General features: G+C 36.7%; 1 protein-coding gene across 3 annotated transcripts in view; it reads left to right on the top strand.

Moving 5' to 3' along the window:
• CCDC50 (coiled-coil domain containing 50) overlaps positions 1 to 19,587 on the top strand; it is a 65,886-nt gene extending 46,299 nt beyond the window's left edge. For all 3 annotated transcript variants that reach the window (XM_049628406.1, XM_049628404.1, XM_049628405.1), the window contains 6 exons: positions 4,181 to 4,296; positions 4,678 to 4,722; positions 4,832 to 4,936; positions 6,750 to 6,829; positions 11,760 to 11,866; positions 13,242 to 19,587. In XM_049628406.1, the coding sequence (XP_049484363.1) occupies positions 4,181 to 4,296; positions 4,678 to 4,722; positions 4,832 to 4,936; positions 6,750 to 6,829; positions 11,760 to 11,866; positions 13,242 to 13,261 (473 nt within the window). In that variant the 3' untranslated portion in view covers positions 13,262 to 19,587. The remainder of the gene's footprint in view (positions 1 to 4,180; positions 4,297 to 4,677; positions 4,723 to 4,831; positions 4,937 to 6,749; positions 6,830 to 11,759; positions 11,867 to 13,241) is intronic.
• The last annotated feature ends 1,302 nt before the right edge of the window (positions 19,588 to 20,889 follow it).

Raw genomic sequence — 20,889 nt, 5'->3', positions numbered from 1 at the left:
TCCTTATTTTTTATGGCTGGATAATATTAATTGTATATACACCACAGTTTTCTCTATCCATTCATATGTTGAATGACACTTAGGTCGTTTCCATGTCTTAGCTTCTGTAAATAATGCTGCAGTGAACATGGGGATGCAGATATCTTCTTGAATTAGTGCTTTTTGCTTCTTTCAGATAAATAACCAAAAGTGGAATTGCTGGGTCACATGGTAGTCTTATTTTTTTTATTTTTTGAGGAACCTCCATACTGTTTTCCATAGTGGCTGTTTCCAGTTTATGTTCTCGCTAACAGTGCATGAGGGTTCATTCCCTTTTCTCCACATCCTCACCAACAGTTATTATTTCTTGTCTTTTTGATAATAGTCATTCTAACAGGTGTGAAGTGATATTTTGTTGTGGTTTTGATTTGCATTTTTCTCATGATTAGTGATGTTGAACACCTTTTCAGGTACCTGTTAGCCATTTGTATGTCTTCTTTAGAAAAATGTGTATTCAGTTCCTCTGCCCATTTTTTTAAAGTTTATTCATTTTTGAGAGAGAGGGAGAGAATGAGAGAATGAGTGGCGGAGGGGCAGAGAGACGGGGGAAGGAGGATCCAAAGTGGGCTCTGTGCTGAGAGCAGTGAGCCCGACGCGGGTCTCGAACTCACAAACCATGAGATCATGACCTGAACCAAAGTCAGACGTTTAACTAACTGAGCCACCCAGGCACTCTGCCCATTTTTATTTTTTTTTACTTAAAAAAAATTTTTTTTTAGCATTTATTTGTTTTTTTAGAGGCAGAGAGAGACAGTATGAGCGGGAAAAGGACAGAGGGAGAGGGAGACACAGAATCCGAAGCAGGCTCCAGGCTCTGAACTGTCAGCACAGAGCCTGACGCGGGGCTCGAACTCACGGACCGCGAGATCGTGACCTGGCTGAAGTCGGACGCTTAACCGACTGCGCCACCCAGGCGCCCCTCTGCCCATTTTTAAATCAGATTGTATTTTGCTGTTGTGTTGTATGAGTTCTTTATGTATTTTGGGTAGTCACCTCATATCAGATTTGCAAATATTTTCTCCCATTCCGTAGGTTACTTTTTCATTTTGTTAATGGTTTCCTTTGCTGTGCAGAAGCATTTTAGTTTGATGTAGTCCCACTTGTTTATTTTTGCTTTTGTCACCTTTACTTTTATGTCACATCAAAAAAAAAAAAACATTTCTAAGAGCTTATGTTTTCTTCTAGGAGTTTTATGGTTTCAGGTCTTATGTTCAAGTCTATAATCCATTTGAGTTAATTTTCATATATAGTATATGAAAATGGTTTAGTTTCTTTCTTTTGCATGTAGCTGTCTAGTTTTCCAATACCATTTCTGAAGAGACTATCTTTTCCCCACTATATATTCTTGGCTTCTTTGTCATAGATTAATTGAGCATATATACACAGATTTATTCCTGGGCTCTATTTTATTCCATTGATCTATGTGTTATTCTCTTAAAAATTTTTTTAATGTTTTTGTTTATTTATTTATTTATTTTTTTTTAATTTTTTTTTTCAACGTTTTTTATTTATTTTTGGGACAGAGAGAGACAGAGCATGAACGGGGGAGGGGCAGAGAGAGAGGGAGACACAGAATCGGAAACATGCTCCAGGCTCCGAGCCATCAGCCCAGAGCCTGACGCGGGGCTCGAACTCACGGACCGCGAGATCGTGACCTGGCTGAAGTCGGACGCTTAACCGACTGCGCCACCCAGGCGCCCCTTGTTTATTTTTGAGACAGAGACAGAGCATGAGCAGGGGAGGGGCAGAGGGAGAGGGAGACACAGAATCTGAAGCAGGCTCCAGGCTCTGAGCTGTCAGCACAGAGCCCGACGTGGGGCTCGAACTCATGGACTGTGAGCTCATGACCTGAGCTGAAGTCGGACGCTTAACTGACCGAGCCACCCAGGTGCCCCTGTGTCATTCTCTTTTAAACTGACTGGAGGTGACAATCTTATCACTCTGTCAAATCAAATAAGTCTGTTTATTTGACTATTTCATTTGAATGTCCTCCAAATGTCTTTGATATATATTAAAATATTTTCTCAGTGAATTTGGTGCACAGGCGGAGGCATAAGAAGGGAAAAGGTTTAGTGTGTTCAAATCTGAACACATCCCACTCTGTTGTTTCTTTCACTGGTGGCAAAATGGAAGGAGTAAGGCATAAGTGTGATTTTCCCTGTCAGACTCAACAAGGCGTTGAGCATTTGTTGAAGTGTCCTTTTTCTGTAGGTAGGAGTATAGTATCACAACCTCTTTTCCACCAACTTTGTCCAATGTCAGCTTCCCTAATTTCATGTCTTTTCCCTGAAATACTGTTTTCTAGTTATGAACAAACTAATCATAACTTAGGGAGGTTTATATTTCATTTAAATATGATCCACTCTTATGAGTATCCCTCTGTTTCCTGACTGTCACAAACCACTCAGAAATCTGACTAAAGCTAGCCCTGCCCAGCCCAGCAATATAAGATTCAGTAGTTCTAGAGATGATGGGAAGTTGAAGTGGATTTGGTATTCTAGGTACACAGACGCTAAAGGCCTGAAGCTAAGAGAGCCAGGTTTAATAGTCTATGTTTGTGGGAAAGAGAGATGAGTCCATGGCTTTTGGATTTACCACAGAGCTAAGTTCAAAGCTCTACAAAGGCTTCACCAGATAATTTAAATTTCTTCATGTGCCCATAATTTAGTTGTATTCTTTTTCTTTTTTGTTTAAAGCAAGTGAATCAAGTGTATTGAAGTATTTTGATAAAAATTATTTTAATGTATGGTTATTTTGATGGACATAATACAGTAAACTAATAGCTTCAATGCCATTTTCAAGTAAGAATCAACTGTTAAGATTTAAAACAATCAACCCGAACTACCAAAGGCCAGATCTCATTCAGGTTATTTAAATTAGTCCTTCAGGTTTGAGTCAAAGATTTGTATGTTTATTTAAAGCACCTCAAGTGGTTTTAATATATAAGTAGGGCTGAGACTGATGCAAAGAAATAGGTAATTAGGAGTAAATTTTCTTTTTACCTTCAATAATCCATTTACTGAAAGTCACTATTCCAGATGATCACTCTTGTTCGTGGCATTAAAAATATTACTTCTCAATATAATACATTCACATTGTTGAATAACTATAATTTATTTATTTATTTTTAATGTTTATTTATTTTTGAGAGAGAGACAGAGCATGAGCAGAGGAGGGGCAGAGAGAGACGGAGACACAGAATCCTAAGCAGGCTCCAGTCTCTGAGCTGTCAGCACAGAGCCCAACACGGGGCTTGAACTCACGAGCCGTGAGATCATGACCTGAACTGAAGTCGGATGCTTAACTGACTGAGCCACCCAGGTGCCCCAATAATTATAATTTATAAAGGATACACAGAGGGGAATATCTGCAGTGTTGAAATAAACATCAGCAATTACCACTTGACTAAAAGTTATAAAAAGAATATATGCTGCTTATAAAACTTCAAAGTAGGGGAAAAATTCCCCACCCATACCCCATGTTACTTTTTTCTCAGAGGAGTAGACATCTAAGGTCATTATGTTCTCTGGTATTTCCCTTATGTTACATCTTCCCTAAAATTTAGCAACAGCATTGAGCTGATGGAAACTACAGGAAAGATCCAGAGCAGGTGGGTTTGTTCACCGTCAGAGCAGAAGCCACAGTAGGGCCACTGGTTGGCTAATAGGGACTGTCATGTAACTCTGAGGTGATGCTGTTTCTGAAGTAAAGTACGCAAGGCTGAGTTAAATAGAAGGAAGACTCTTACTTCCTCCAGTCTTGACAGCCTCTTTATAACTCTGACTCTGTAACCTTCTTGATTTTTTTTTTTTAATTTTAGTATCTTAACCTTTTTTTTTTTTTTTCACTTGCTATTTTGCAAAAGCCTCACTTACAGTTCACTGTATGATTTCCTGCTGTTGAAGAAAGTATGTGAAAGGGGAATTTTTCCTGGGCACTTTTGGGTGGGTAACTGTTTAAATGTGTGGATAATCTGCACTACGACTTCTGTGCCTCTGGGAAAAAATTATTTCTGGTGCACTCTACTGTGAATTCTGTAGTGGTGCCAATATTGTCAATATTAGATACAAAAAATAACTTCTTAAACTTTGCAACTTTTCAGAAAGCAAATGCAGTCGCCTTATTATATTGAGTTTTCTAGGAATGAAGCCAAGAGGAATGAAAGACGCTGTCTCTACCCCGTCACGAGTGGCTCACAGGGATCAGGAGTGGTATGATGCTGAAATTGCCAGAAAACTGCAAGAAGAAGAAATTTTGGTGAGAAATTTTCATGCAAAAGTTTAGGTGATAATCACTAAGTTTTCTTGAATAAAATTGAAATTATGTGATAGGCATTGTGATCCTCTATGAGTTGAGTATGGGTGGAAAATCAAGCTAACGGGAATAGAGTGTCCAGTTTTACTTACTGAGTAAGCATTACCATCATAATTCCATATCCCTATCTGCTGTGGAACATGATAAAACAGTCCTGCTCTGGCTGGTGGCTGGTGAAAGTATACCGGTTAAACTTCAAGGATGTTACTTACAGCTGGTTTGAAATACTCGTGTGTTTCTATGTAAGATTTTTAAAAATGGACAACACAGATTCTAATTAAATTACCCTTTTTTTTTTTTTTTTGGTATTTTTTTGTACCATAGGCTACCCAGGTAGACATGAGAGCAGCTCAAGTAGCCCAGGATGAGGTGAGTTCTTATTAGTTAATAAGTTTTTGAACTAATACTCTTCAGAAGTAGCCCAGTAATTTTCTGCCCATAACTCTGCAATCAGTGGTACTGACTGGATTTTGTTTAGGAAATTGCTAGACTCCTCATGGCTGAAGAAAAGAAAGCTTACAAGAAAGCCAAGGAGAGGGAGAAATCATCTTTGGACAAAAGAAAGCATGACCCTGATTGGAAGGTAAGTTCTGTTTATTGTTTTTATCTTATCTTATTTATTAATTAATTATAAAGGGGACTCTGCTTTTAGGGTAAGTTCTACCAGTGTATTTGGCATACACAAATTACTTGTATTGCATATGCAAATCTGACTCGTAAATGTAATTTCATTACAAAAAATCATAATTCTTCAAAGTAATCATGAGAAAGTAACCGCTAAGATTGAAAAACTCATTCCATTCATTTTAATACCAATTAAGTTGCACATGCCACTGGTCATGAGTAATCTAAGTTTTACATATTAGTAAAATAGGTAAATATTATCACCTTACAGGAGAATGTAGTATTTTCACATGCTTTCATGTTTCCCCAGTGGCCTTTTCTCTCTCTCTACTTTCTCTCTGTCCATCCGTGATCATGTACCCACTGTTTCTCTTTCCTCTGACATAACTAGATCCGTGGCAGGCTGACACATACCACCAGCAGCCATCTCATGTCAGAGTATAGGAACTGCCTAGCATGAGCTGGGACTGTTGTCTTCCACTCATTAATCAGGAACATTAGACAAAATGGTTACTGACCACAGTTTATTCTTCTATAGTCTAATTTTTGTACGAGGTGGGTGCAAGTTCAGTTTAACAGACTGCACTCATTAGTTACTGTGTGCACTGCACCACTGTGGACTTGCAGGGAAAGACAAAGATATATTTTCCTCATAATAATATATAACGTAGGAGGAAGACAAACTAGACAGGTAACAAATACAGGGTTGAATTGGCTGAAGAAAGCATAGTAGAAGAACAGAGGAGTTGCTGGGGCCAAGAATTCCTATAGTAGAGGCTTTTCAGAGGGAGTTTGTACTGGGCCTGGGAGGTCTCAGCTAGGGTGTGTATCCACGCATAGTTGATGTTTAGCGCTGTTCTCTCTTTCTCTTCTCTCTCAAACAAATTCCTGCCTTGGATCTCTGGTTCGGTCTGAGTCTCAGCATTGATCAGGAGGAAAAAGAAGACATAGAAACCATGATAATCGTATTGCTCTGCTATTTCCTATTGCTCAGTTATTCAGTTGTCGGTCGAAAAACAAATGAAAGTATTTTTTCCATGTTAATTATTTATAGGTATCTCCTTCTTTCACCCTCCTAGTAATTCAGGATTTTTCCTGATGTATTTTATTTTAGAAGAAGGGCTCCCAAATGCTTCTGCTTATACAAATTTAAGCTACAAATAATTGCCCAGAAGTTACTCAGATTCTTTGTTAACCCAGCTATGAAGGAGTAGGTATTTTTGAGGATTGCACATCAGGCAAGTAAAAGGGGAAAGGTCGCATGTCTAGCAAGTGTTCTAGCAAATTAGAGTCTGATTTCTAGATTCTATAATTGGTTCTGGTAGAGTTCTTCTCTTAGAAAGGTTGGACTGAATGTTCCTTAGTGTCCTAGCTTGAAAATCACCATCCCCAAATCAGATTTTCAGAAATAGGTTTAAGGGCACAGACCAACATTCCACAGACTGGAAGTTCTGGTCAGCTGCTGTGCAGCTATTATGTTAATAATGGGTGTCCAGGTGTATTCCTGTGGGGGAGCATGTTCATGTGTGTGTCGCCCATTCATCTGGCTGCATTGACAGCTTCCAGCATACTTTTGTGACTGTAATTTTTTTTAAATCTCTGAGTGGCCATATGTAAAAATATTTCATGTTGTTCGACTGAATGTAAGTAACTTGAAATTACTAGAGTTTGGCATGATTTAGATATTTTCTAAACCTAATAATTTTACTTTTGTTTTCTATATGTGGGCTTTTCTTTTCTGTCATTTTTTTTCCTTCTTTTCCTGTCCATAGCCAAAAACAACTAAATCGGCACACTCAAAGTCAAAAGAAAGTGATGACCCTCACCGTTCTAAGAATGACAGGCCAGCAAGGTAAGATGACACTTGAAGAGGGGAGTGAGGAACTTGACTTTGGGGTGAGTAAGGAGTTGTGGATTGTCTGAGAAGAGTATTCTCTGGAGAGGAGATCCAGAAATCGGCAGCTGTGAGACGGTATCAAGTCTTGTGGGAGTATTCTCAAATTTTGTTTGCATTCTCTTTTTTTCTTTTCAATTTTATTTTTTATTTGTTAAAATTTACATCCAAATTAGTTAGTATATAGTGCAACAATGATTTCACGAGTAGATTCCTTAGTGCCCCTTACCCATTTAGCCCATCCCCCCCACAACCCCTCCAGTAACCCTCAGTTTGTTCTTAAATTGGGTTGAACAAGCCAAATCAGGAAAATGATCATTTTACTGGAAACTAGGGTTTATAAAGAATGATGTGTTTTTTGGTAGGACCAGTTCCTGTCTTTGGATTCACTGAACTGATACCCTCAGCTAAGAAGGGATGAGATTGATGTTTTTCCCAGTAAAATCCCAGGTTTTAAAGTTTTACTAAGTTTTATGGTCACATTGGTATGCGCATGATATTTACACATGCTTAAATTCATTTCTGCATGAATCTCAAAGCCTTGGCAAACACTTAGTTTGAGTCATGGCAGTCTATTCTGAATCCCACTAGATCAAGTAGCTGTGGCTGTGGTGTGTGTACTTTCTGACTTCTCTCAAACAGCCTTGGGTTTCAGTTAATGGACCAATTGCTGTCTTTCTACCTAAGTGTAGACAACATTTAAGTCTCTGGGGAAGCAGAAAGCAACCTTTTTTTTTTTTTTTATTTGGTCCTTTATTGATTTTTGTTGCTTTTCAAAACAAAACAACATAATTGGACTAGGAAGAGAGAATATTATATACAAAAAGACAAAAGTAACACTGAGTCTGACACTTTGAAAACTCTGTAAAAACCTTGAATTTTCATCCTAATTATTAATATCTGTTTTAATTCTAAAACATAAATTTTATCACACTGAAAAACATATAATGTTGTTGCCACTCATTGCCCACACTTAAGCTGCTAGACTTGTTTTCTTAAAGTGAATATATTTAGTGTCTTTAAAAAGCCATAGTCTATTTTTAAACTCACGGGCTTTCAGAAAGTAAATATCCTTCGGAAAACTACATCAGGTTTGTAAAGCTCTTAGGGCAACACTAGTATATTCTGTCAATTGTATAAACTTGGTTCTTCTTGTATCTTTTAGTTAAGCACATGCCAGAGGTTTCTTTATGGCATACTTTATAATTATGTACTTTTATTTTCATCCCTGCAATATCCAAGTTAAAAAAGGAGTAACTCATCTGTTCTCAGTAGGTTAATAGGTGTGGTTTATTATGCTTTCTTTAGTCAGCTGAATTAAAATCTTTAGGCTTACTCTGCAATCTTCAAAACTTGTGGGCTCTTTAGAACACTAATAATTTTCATATCAGATATGATAGAACAATCTGTAATGGCTATTTAAAAAGATGTATTAAAGTTGAAAACAAGTTTTTGAAATATAATACGTACTTTTAAAAATATTTGGCATATTGAAAGAATGGATAATCAAATGATCCTGTATTAAAAATGGCTATTATAAATGAATGAAAGTGACCTATGACTGGTAGAACTGACTGGAGAGAAACATTTGTCTTTAAGTATCACTTACAGAAAGATTTTTTGTGTAGATACAGATATAGATACAGGTAACAAAAAAAATTAGAATTTTATGAAATCTCTATTTTCATAGTTAGAAATTAAGCCTAGTATTATGGTTGCCTTATACAACTAATACTGGAATATATGCTTTCTGATTAGAGTCTATGGTTTCCTCTTTCACATTTTTTCCCCTTTTTCTTTCTCCTTCACATTTAATTATAGTAGATTTAGTTAGCTATTTGTACAGAAAGAGATGGTTTCAGGGATTGAAAAACATGGAGCTTCCTAGGTCTAGAAGTTTACTTCAGTGCAGTGATAATAGTAGTAGAGGGAAGACAAGTTATTGGGAGGAGCTTATAACATTCATGGTCAAGAATCAGTTTCTTTGTCCATTACTCTATCTAAGGAAATGGGAGTATCAGCTGGCAATCTGAATTAACTTCAACTCTTTGTAACTGGAAAAAGTTTCAACCAAGTTCTAAAATCTTTTAAGTATAGTATTTTATACTGATACTACTACCTGGTGTTTTATTTACATTTTTCTCTCAGAAAAGAGAAAACTTTATCTTAGAGTAAGCAGCAGTTACCAAGAAAGAACTGCTTCCTGTTCTCATGAAATTTATCATCTAAGCAATTATACAAATAACCATTATGTTGAATGCTTTGGATGAAAAGTGCATGGTATCATAAGAAAAGAAGGAAACAGCCTAGTCTGGTATCTAGGAGGGCTTCTTCAATGACTTCTGAGTAAATTCTGAAAGGTATTTTGCCTGTATTGCTAACTTAAACATGTATGTCATTTCATGAGAACAACAGGAAACAGGTATTCCCAATACATACAAAACTATAAAACAAACTGTTGGTTAACAGGATTTTTCTAATTTTGGATGTGAATACCCTTCACTTTAAAACAACTATCTCCAGTGCAGTGAATCTGTTTGATAGGCATCACTGAATGCCATAAGCCAAGATTTGTCCTCTGTATAATCAGAAACTAAGGAGAACAGCATGCAAAGAGAACTGAGGGCATTCTAGATTGACTTGTTTTACCCTAGTGGATGTGTGGGAGTTCTGTGCAGTGTTGCACATGTTGACATCCTTTTCCTTGATGAGGAATTGATCGTGAGGTAGTAATGTTTGTTTGTTTATTTTTAGGAGTCCCATTTGGCTTTTGTTTTTCTGGGTTTTGATCATTTGATATAAGAGTTTGCAAAAATGTAGAGATGAGGCTCTGCTCCCTGATTCCCAATCCCTTTTTCTTGGGTCTAAGTTACTTCTTTAACCACCTGTTTTTTGAAGTTGAGTTTCTTAATTCTAGTTCAGATTGTTTGTCTCAACTCTTCCTGCCAACTTATAACACTGCTTTTTAAGGTAAATGTTATGTCAGTCGATAACAAAAGAAAAACACTATTTAATATTTAATATTTGTTAAACACATAGTTCAAAGTGAAAAATAAGAAAAATGAAAAATACCATATCATTTATTATGCTTACATTAATTGTATGTGTATAATAAATGCATGAAAGTATTAAAATATAAGCCAAATACCATTTAAAAGTATAATATACAGACTATATATATATGTATATATATACATATGTATGTGTGTATATGTGTACATATATGTGCATCTGTATATATGTATACGTGTATATATGTACATAAATGTATATATACACACATATATGTGCATATATATACACACATATGTATACATATATACATGTGTGTATATATATGGATATATATATATCCACACACACATGTACACACATATGCATATGTGTGTATAGTCTTGGATGCAGATACTACTGCTGATAAAAATACACATCTATGTAGCAGACCATAGCATAGTAAATAGCACAAATTTTGAAGTCCAGGTGAGTTTGAGTCCCAGCCCTGCCACTTAACAACGGTGTGTGCTTGGACAGATAACTTACTTCATCTCACCTAATTTAACTCTAAAATATGTGTATGACAGTTACCATGCAGCTTGTCCTGAAAGTTAATTGACATCATCTGAGTAGAACCCATACCACAGTCCTCAGTATATACACAAGTTTGTATCCTGTGGTGACCTGTTGCAGACACTGAATACCCAAGGAGAGACCTATTGCTTAGGGACAGAGTGAGAAATTTGAAATCACGTGTCTATATTCTTCTATGAAAGAGACTTTGTACCAAGGTTACCATAACTTTCTGAATTGCAGTATACTTATGCCTTCCAGCTACAAAAAGCATCGTACAACATGGTTAGATATTTGACACATTATGTTACCTATCTGGTTCCATGCTTTAACACAACATTTAAGTGTACCTTTGAGAAGCAACAACCAAAAAAAGGAGAGATTTTGTTCTTCATCTTCATCAATGTCAAACTAAACTATGTTTAGTTTTAGAATAATAAAAATTTTAGAGTAGGAGGGGCGCCTGGGTGGCTCAGTCGGTTAAGCGTCCGACTTCGGCTCAGGTCACGATCTCGCGGTCCGGGAGTTCGAGCCCCGCGTCGGGCTCTGTGCTGACTGCTCAGAGCCTGGAGCCTGTTTCAGATTCTGTGTCTCCCTCCCTCTCTGACCCTCCCCTGTTCATGCTCTGTCTCTCTCTGTCTCAAAAATAAATAAACGTTAAAAAAAAAATTAAAAAGAAAATTTTAGAGTAGGAAAAATTTCCCTTTGTTTTTTTTTATATTTTGTCTTCTTTTGACATGAAAAATTGCCAATGTGTGACTGTCCTTTCCTTCTGTAAGCTCTGCTTTGCCCCCTAGTGGAATTAGGAACTTTGCTCTAAATTTTATATGCTGACCCTTGTCCTCTCCCTGCCCACTCCTACTTCGCTCTCCTCCCGCCTTATGTGACACCTGTCCTCCCTTTTTTTTTTCTTTCCTTAACTTTCTTTATTACTTCCCTTCTGCTCTTTCCTTTCGCCCTCTTTTTCTTCATAAAGCTTGCCAAAACAAAGTAAATTTCTCATTAACAGCAGCAGTCACACATCTCAATAATCTTTGCTTCCCTAGCCCTTAGCACAGTGCCCCACACATATTAGGTGTTCAGTAAATATTTGTTTTTATTGAGTTATGTGCATCAAAGGTTACAGTAAGCTAAAATAATTTACTCCCAAGGTTATGCAACAGGCCAGGAACTAAGATGAGAATTCTGCTACCCTGTGGCTTTGCATTTCTACCAAAAAAAAAAAAAAAAAAAAAAAAGTTTTTATCCTGCAGTTCATTGGGAGGTGGCTCTGTAGTCACCACGACTTAGACTGTCTCTTTAAATTCTGACTTCCCTTCAGGCCACCACCGCCTACCATGACAGAAGCTGAGGATTTGGATTACACTCATGTTACAAACCAGCATAATTCCACACGTCATTTCTCAAAATCAGAATCCTCTCATAAAGGTACTAAAAATAGATGTGGTCAAGGTTAGGATTTTTTTTTTTTATAATGCTCATGCTATGGTGGAAAAATCAAATTGTGTCTTATATGTCACTGGAGTGGTAAAATAAATTATCCTTCCTTTTTCGAAGCTCATTATAGTATTCTTCATTTGTTAAAAACAAAAAAGGTAAAACAGAAAACATAACACCTTAAAGTGAGTACAAGATTGTCAATGTATGTGCATTTTCCTCCAGAGAGAATTTATAGCTTTCATCATGTTGTTAAAGCGTGCCTGTAAACAAAACAAATGAGCAAGGGCAAAAGAAAAGAGAGCGAGAAACAGACAGACAAGCCAAGAAAACAGACTGGTAACTGTAGAGAACGCACTGATGGTTACCAGAAGGGAGATGACGGGGTGGGTTAAATAGATGATGGCGATTAAGGAGTGCACTTGTGATGAGCCCTGGAGATGTAGGGAAATGTTGAATCACTGTATTGTATACCTGAAGCTAATATTACACTGTATGTTAACTAACTGGAATTAAAATAAAAACTTAAAAAAGAGAAATAAAATTTAAAAAATAAAGTACACACATATACATCACAGAAAACTTCTGTCACACAAAAGAAAATGGAGACAAAGGAAATGAAGAAAGAATATAAGGTCTAAGTTAGACCAAATCTTTATTTTATTTATTTTTTTTTGGACCAAATCTTTAATTTTTTAAAAAGTTTTGTATTTTGTAAACAGCTCTCCTTACCCCATCCCTTTCCACTCTGGCATCCAGAGTTGATAGTAACACAAAAGACATTATTTAAAAGATGGAATTGGGGGCGCCTGGGTGGCTCAGTCATTTAAGCATCTGACTCTTGGTTTTAGGTCAGGTCAGGTCACGATATCACGGTTTGTGAGATCAAGCTCAGTGTCAGGCTTTGCACTGACAGCGGGGAGCCTGCTTGGGATTCTCTCCCTCTTCCTCTCTCTCTGCCCCTCCGTGCTTGTACTTTCTCTCTCAAGATAAATAAATAAACACTTTTTTTAAAAAGATGGAATTGTTTGAACGTTATCAAAACAACCCTGTACACTACAATTTCTATCAGTTGTTGGCTTTTTTATCATCACTGGATTAACTGAAAGTAGCTCATGATTTTTTTTCTCAGTTTATATACATGCATTACTTCTTAGGGGATGCCTTCCTGTCTTTGACATACATTTGATACATAATTGAAAATAACACATTGATTCTGTATATATTTTATAATCAGGAACAAAGAAAACATGAACCATTTGAAATGCATAGAGATAAAGATAAATTATTTTGCCCGAGAAGGGAGAAAACAGAGTTTTAAAGGTTTTTTCTTAATGGTGTTTCTTCTCTTTTTCTTCTTTCCAAGGTTTCCATTATAAGCAGTAAAAACCTAGGAATCTGCCTTGAAAACGGACTCACTGTAGCAAATATTTCTGGATGATACAGAATGCATTCCACGCTCAATTTTTTCTTCCTTCCTCTGTTTGTATTCCTGGGATTTACCTTCAAGTGTTTTTCAGACCATAAATAATCTTAATTCATTCAGAATGTTTTGGTTATTCCTGGTCACTTGGGCAGTATAAGAAAATCTAGCTTCTGAATGTTGGCCACCTCTATGCTGCAAATGCTTCGTGGGATATAGTATCTAAAAGCTCTGTAAAATGCCATTTTTGTTAGGTATGGAGTACTGGTATCTAGAGACTAGGCTTTATTTAGCTAGCAATTAGAATTTTGTGGAGATAATGATCAGAGTAAAATACAATGTTTGGGTGTAATGCAGAATAAAAGAATATAACAAATAGCTTTTTTCGTGCATTAGTGTATGGTATATTGAAGAAAGAATCTTTTGGTTTTGTATTCTCCAGGGAAATATTAAAAATCAGAACCATAAAGTGTTAAAAAAAACAAACAAATATGGAACAGTTGAAACATGTTATTTTGGCCACCAGGACTCTAGCGGTTTTCCATATCCTTCTAAGCCCTCTTGGGAGAATTGGCTCAGATGGCATTCCCAGACACTCTCTCTGCTGTTGCTTTCTATAGCAAGGCTTTCTGAGGCCTTGGGGTATTGGGCTATTTATTACTATTTATTGGCAAAAGTTTAATTCTATGAAATTTCAACTCAGGGCTGTGCAAAGTCCATTGAACATGAAAAAGTGAAAAACTTTTGTATCCCTTCTCTTGTTTTACATTGTACGTAGAGAGCCAAGGGCAGTGGCTGGAGTTGGGAAGATGTTCATTCATATGAGCGATGATGCCATCTTTCTCTCTGGACACAGATTGAAGTTTTCCTCCTGCTTAAAAAACAGCAGGTTTTGTTGGCAGCCACTCAAAAAATATTTTGTGTATCTGTTAATAATCAGATTAATTCGACATGAAGTTGAAGTAGATAAAATGGTTCTTTATTCAGGTATTTGGTTCGACGCATTTGTCAGTGATACATGGCATCAGATTCCATTGTACAGGACCTTTAATGCCCTCTTTGAGAAATCTAGTCTCTGTCTAGCTTCTAACCTTGTGGAAATACTTATTTTCCCATTCTAGTTAGTTCGCATAAATGGCAATCATGTGACATATATAAATAATTTCCTTTCAGCTTGACTTTGTGTTATTTTTCATTGTATGAATCTGACGTTTTGGCATTCAAGTATGGTGTTTGCTTAGGAAAGAGATACCTAGGTGACTAGAGGAAAGGCTGTTAATCCATTCTTTTCCCACTTGGAACTGCCTTTTTTGCCTTATCTTTCCAGATAGTCTTTCAAGTCAGGCAGAATTTAGGAAGCTGTTTAGGATAGTTTCTCAGAGTGGATTTGGGTCCTTCTGTTTTGAGAAAGATCTTTATTAGTTCATAAAGTTTTTGTAGAAACTTGGGTAAAAGAGCCAACTTTTAGGAAAATGATGATCTAGGAAGAAACAAACCCTAAGAGATGTAGTCATTTTCGAGAAATGGGGAAAGAGAAAAAAACAGGACTTTGAATGACCATGATGAAATTAATGAGGCAGAATCTTCATTGAAATAGGCAAGGGCAGACAAAATGGAGGACTGAGCCTTAGCCAAATTCTAGAGGGCGGTTTCAGTATCCAAAGCTGAGGCCTTGTTGGCTTAAAGTAATGCTGTATTTTTCTTTGTCTGCCCTGTGATTTTGCTTCATGTTTTAAAAAGTTTTCTCTGGTAACTTTAAAGAAAAAAACACAATGTATTTTTATTTGATAGTTAAACAAATTATTTTTATTTCATAAATGTTTATTTTTCTATCTCATACAATGACCAGTTTTACTTTAAAAATTCTGCATTTATCTTACCTCTCATGTACTTTATCCAATCATATTTATTATTGTAAAATGCTGTCTGGAGACATATTCATTCAAAAAATGTCAGGCCATTTAACCCCTGGATATTAGTGTTTTAGCTGTCTTAGTGAGTGGCCAGAGGTCATAGCTCCCTGTGACACCCAATTCAACATCTGTATTGAAAATGTGTTCCTTTTTTTTCTAGGTTTTTAAAAATTAAGAATTTTAAAATATTTTAATTTTATTTTTTTTTGTAAAGCAAACAGTTTTAAAGAGTATCAGAGTAATTCCGTTCCTTTTATTGGCTTAATTCTCTTACTGTCATTCAAAGATGATAATTATTATTTTTAAGACTATAGAAGTTAACTAACAACTCTGTTTAAAGGAACTGCCAAACATTCCTCACTGTGTTCTCTGCTTTTCACGTTGTTATTTTTATAAAAATGTGGAAACATTTCTTTTGTTCCTCTTTCTACTGCTGGAAGACAGACAATTGAATTTTTAGGCCCACAGTGTATTATGCTCTAATGTTATGATGTAAACTAATGCTCTGGCCTTGGAAAATCTTTGTTTCTATACCTTTCTCTGGAGGCGCCATTAACACTAATACTGCTGAATGAGCACAGTATGGAGCCTTATCATAAGGCTACTGAATGTGTATACCTTCTGCCCCCCAACTAGCTTTTTGTAACTCATTGCCTAGAAGCAAGGTCAGATAAGGGTCAGATTAAATGTTCAGAGCTGAAAAAGTTTGTCGTGTGAAACCATTGTTAGACATGATTACTTTATGGGGGACTGGACAGTTGCTACATATGCTTTAAAAGAATATTGAGATTTTTAGAAAGAGACTTTGCATAACTTTGAGCTACTTTTTCTCAAGTGACTTTACAACAAGCAGCAACAGACTAATGGACGACCAAAAAGACTTACAGGTTTTGATCATAGAGAAACATCTAAATTAGAAAAGAATGATATGGATAGATGTTTCCCAGGAGGAAAACCTTTTCAGATTTTCAGTGGCCACTTGGATGTAGATCAGCATATGCCAAGGTGTGTGACCTTGGGCCTTGTGGTCTACTGAACTCTAGAAAATTGTGAACCGGACCCATTTTCCCCTTTTCTTCTCTTCTGTGGTCTGCAGCTGAACTGGATGATGCATAAATTCATTGCTAACCTTGTCCACACTTTTCCATCCATGTCAGGACTTTTCAGTATAAATAATTAACTTTTAATGGAGAATTATTTTTCTTCAATACTGTCAAATATTCTCCAGTTTTTGTCTTGTGCCAAATTGTTCTTTGGGAACACCTGCTATATAATATGGTGCATTCAGTTTACCACATCAGTGGTTAACGTTTTAGGGCCTTGATTTTTAACGAGTGTTGCCTTGTATAAAAATCACTTTGGGGAATATCAAGATTATTCATTTATTCAGTGATGATTTTCTTGAAAGATAATTATGGTGACTGGCTGTAAGATCTTCCCTGTAAATAAAGGAATGAGACCCTTGTGTGATCAGCTTTCTGAGGGACTGAGAACAGAATAGAACTTGCTTGCACTGAAAGACTTTTTTTCCCTCTTGGGAAAACAGTATTTGTGTAGGGAATGTTAATGTGAAAGGGAACACGGTTCAGTTAGATTTCACTGAATATATTGTGCCATATTCTTAGAACACCGGCTTTTTAGAAACAATCATAAAATAACCAAAACCTGTTTTTTCAGCCAAAAGGAAAAAACAGATTTTCAAAGTACTTTGTCCTTTACTTACTGCTCATAGTCAGAGAAGCGACTAGATAAAGTGGTCCCTCCCATTTTCTCCTCCTATCTGGTGGTGCCATGCCTCTTAAAGCCATAGCTGCTTATCTTACCGTTGATAGAATCCTGTTTTTCTCCTTAGCTTATAACAGGTAATATGATCAGCAAGGAACAAACTGGAGACTGTCCTGATAATGCTGTATGGGGCAAGGTGTCATCCAAATTCCTCTTCAGAGAATCTCCTTTGTCCCTGATGACACTTAGGATTATGAAAGGGAAGAGTCCAGGCTGTTGTTGCTCCTGCCCTTTAATTGTGGTTAGAAATGCTGAAATTTAATTCCAGAGAAGTCAAAAAGGAAGGGGCAAACTGGCAGATTTCATGTCTTACAGAGTCACTTTTCTGATGAGACTTGCACTTTTTGCCAGCAATGTCTTGAGGAGCTGTATTGCCTTAAATTAGTTTGATTCTGACTGAGGTCAGTGTACTGTATTTCCTATATGTGAATGACTATCAACTCTCCACTGAGATATAAAATTCACAGGTGATCCCAAAACATCCTTGCTGTCAGAAACTTTGGACTTCCTCCCACTGAGCTATGGCTGATGTATACACTGATAGATCTATCACTTCATTGAGTTGCCTCTCAATCTGTGAATGAGCAGTGGCATGACCAAAAAGGCTGGTGGAAGGAGAGTGAGAATTTCTTGGCCAGATTCTTTAGGTTATCACTTCCTGAGTAACTGAGAGTTGACTGTCTTTTCTATAGTGACTACGTAGAAGATATTTCCAAAGGTTGTATTATGTAGTCAAGTCACTTATTATTGTTTTGTAAAAATTAAACCCAACACTCTTGTGTTTTTAATACCATTGACAAAAAAAGGGAGAAAACCAAAACAGAGACATTTAGTTGAAATGAGAGAACTGTTGATGTGAAGAGTGTTTCTATTTTATTACTTTTAGGAGAAAATTAACCAGGAAAACTTACTATGGTAAGGAAGACACCAGAGTGTTTTTATAAAGTTGTATTTGATGCCATAGACTAACAGAATCATGTAAGCAATCATGTTGATTTGTGGAAATACCTAGTCCTAAAAACCATCTTCTTCCCTTATATATTTGTGAATACTGCCTAGGAACACATTCCTAATACATTTAATATGCTGTGGTGTGTTCTCAGCAAGCTAGAAAATATTTTTTCTTTTTGAATAACTTCTTAGCCTAGTGAGCCAGCACTGTGCTGGTTTCCACATTTCAGATAAGGACGGAATTAATTGTGCATCTTAGTTAGTGCTCCATTGTTCATTGTTGAGGTTCACATACAAAGAATAGAATTGAAAGACAGGGTTTTTGAGTGACATGTCCTTTACCAAAAAGCAAGGATTAAGAGCAGTAAAAAGACAGTTAAGAAATATACTATTACACATTGCATACTTAGGGTATGTTTTTGTTGCACTAAATTTCAGATCATAATTGGTAAAATAGTTTCTAGCTATTAAATTTAGTGAGAGGGTTTTTGATGTCAGAATTTTTTTTTTAATTTCTGATTGAATTAGCCCTTGAAATCACCATAGGCTATAACTTGAGCTCTTGCTATAAACCGAAAGCCAAATGCCCTTTTTTCAGAAATAACTATATTTTTCACCTGCCTCTTAAAGGCAGCCCACTATTTATTTCATGAAGTGTTATAAATAATGAGGAGATAGAGTGGGAAGATAGCATATAAAAATGGTGTTCCACAATGAGAATTCTCTGTAATGGGGTTTCCCTTAAAAAGAATACATCCCAGCACAATATTATATTTTGAAAAGGTGCTGAATTATAAAGTACAAGAGTATGCTCATATAAATCAAGTTGCTCAGGAAATTACAGGTGGTGCTGTCATTTGTCATATAATTTGGAAAAGTGCTTTCCCGAGGGAAATGCCCAATGTGCCATTGTCTGCACAATGCCCAGACAGTCTCAGAGTTTTTGGTAAGCCCTTTGGCATCTGGAATGTAGATATGTTTAAAAACTGAGTGAGATCTTAACCCAAGTGCTTACCAATTTGTAGCCATGCCCAGAAGGAAAGGCAGTTTTGAAATAGCTACTTCATGGAAATGAGCAGAACCTTAATGGAAAATAGTTGTCTGAGGACAGAAAGCAAAGAGGCCACCTCAAACCACATGCCTATTTAGAGATTAAATGAAACTGTGAGGGACACTCTGTGGATGCCTTAAAGGTGACTGGTGTTGAGTACTGGGTGGGTATGTACATACCCGTCTGGACTAGGCTGATGGAAACAGTCTATTTCAGTTCACCTTCATACAGCACAAGTTGCTTCTGCTCATGACCTCATTGAGGACAATGAGACACATGGTGCTGGTGACTTTGAAGTGTCTTGGGAGGTTGAGGTGGTAATGTCATTCAGCACTCTCCAGTGCTCAGGCCTCCCTTAAATGCCAGTTGTACATCTACATTAATTCATCTATGCAAGCTTGTGTTTTTATGGTTTATTTTCAATACTTCTGTCCCATTTGATTCTTTAAATATCAGGTTTAACATTAATATTATGAATAATTTTTAAACCAAAGTATGTATATGTCTGTGTGCTTGTTTTCCTGGATGTTTGAGGCAAACACCAATCTTGTCCTCCTCTCTTAATAAAATCATCCATTTGTTAAGTCAATGGTCTCATGTTTTCTTTACTGCAATCAAGGACTTGGGAAGTTTTGGGGTAAGGAGTATTACTTTTTTTTCTTTACGAAGTAACCCTAATATATCTTTGTTTAAGAATAGGGTCTTCCGTTATTCCAGTTCCATCCACTATAGCCATGAATAGCACTGATGATGATATCCAGTACATCAAAACTGTCAACAAATGCTCCCAAATCTCATACTGATACCTAGTACATTGAAGGCCTCCACAAATACTCCCACATCTAAATTTGGTTAGAGAAGTGGCTTTGTTCTGTGTGTGGTGGTTGGTGGCTTAGTTTGATGTCTCTGGGAGAAAAACAGGTAAGTGGGTGTTCACATAATAATCTGAATGCTGCAAGACTTCATGACTGCCACAGCTCTGTCTGCACTATACCTGGTATTCCATGGATTTTGAGAAAACAGATTTAGTAACAACTACCACTTAACATTTTATCTTTATAAGGTTTGTTTCTTCTTTGGTTTGATAGAGTAAACCATGCCATGGAATATACATGCCATGGAAACCGATGCTGCAGAAATTAGGAGGTAACTTAAAAATAAGATACTATTTTTCATGACTACTAAAGGATTTGTAAAGAGGTATCTAGCTTCCCTGAAATGCATTCCCTAGGCCTTAGTTTCTTCTTTGGCAAATACAGGAAATCTACATGCTCTCTGTAATATATCCATATGCATAAGGAACACCAGTCATGTGCAGGTGTTGTTAAAGAAAGTTGGTTGATATCAGCCTTCCTTTTCTGAAGAATTAATCAAAGTTGACAGTGAAAAAAGTTGACATATCTAGAGGCCAATTAAAAAAAATTAAATATGTGATTAAAGTAGCCCCTTTAATTTGTGGTAGGAGGTACCCGGTATGATTGGGTGGATTTTGTGTTCTGTGGCTGAGTGAGTGTTAAGCTGTGGCCATGTAGTGTGGTAGGGTGCAGCACACTACAAAGCCCTTTAAAAGCAGCCAGGAGAACGTTCACCTCCTACACCTTGGAAATTGGGTGAAACCTTTAAGAAAGCTTTGGATTACTGCAAGTCACAGGGCAGGGGCAGGGGTTTGAAAACTTATTAGCTCCCCATTATATTTGGGTTATGTGCTTAAACAAAACCTCCAACATAGTGTACAATAAAGAAATCAACAGGAAAAAGAGACCTGTGTGCTAGTCCTGGCTTTGAACTTGCTTCAGGACCTTGGGTCACCACGTAGTCTCTGTAACTCTGTTCTTTTACATACACTAATAAGCACATTACAATGAGAGTTGGTGATCTCTAATTGCTCCTT

Source organism: Panthera uncia, chromosome C2 (assembly GCF_023721935.1).
Source record: "Panthera uncia isolate 11264 chromosome C2, Puncia_PCG_1.0, whole genome shotgun sequence".
NCBI lineage: Eukaryota > Metazoa > Chordata > Mammalia > Carnivora > Felidae > Panthera > Panthera uncia.
This window is presented reverse-complemented; position numbering and strand designations above follow the sequence as displayed.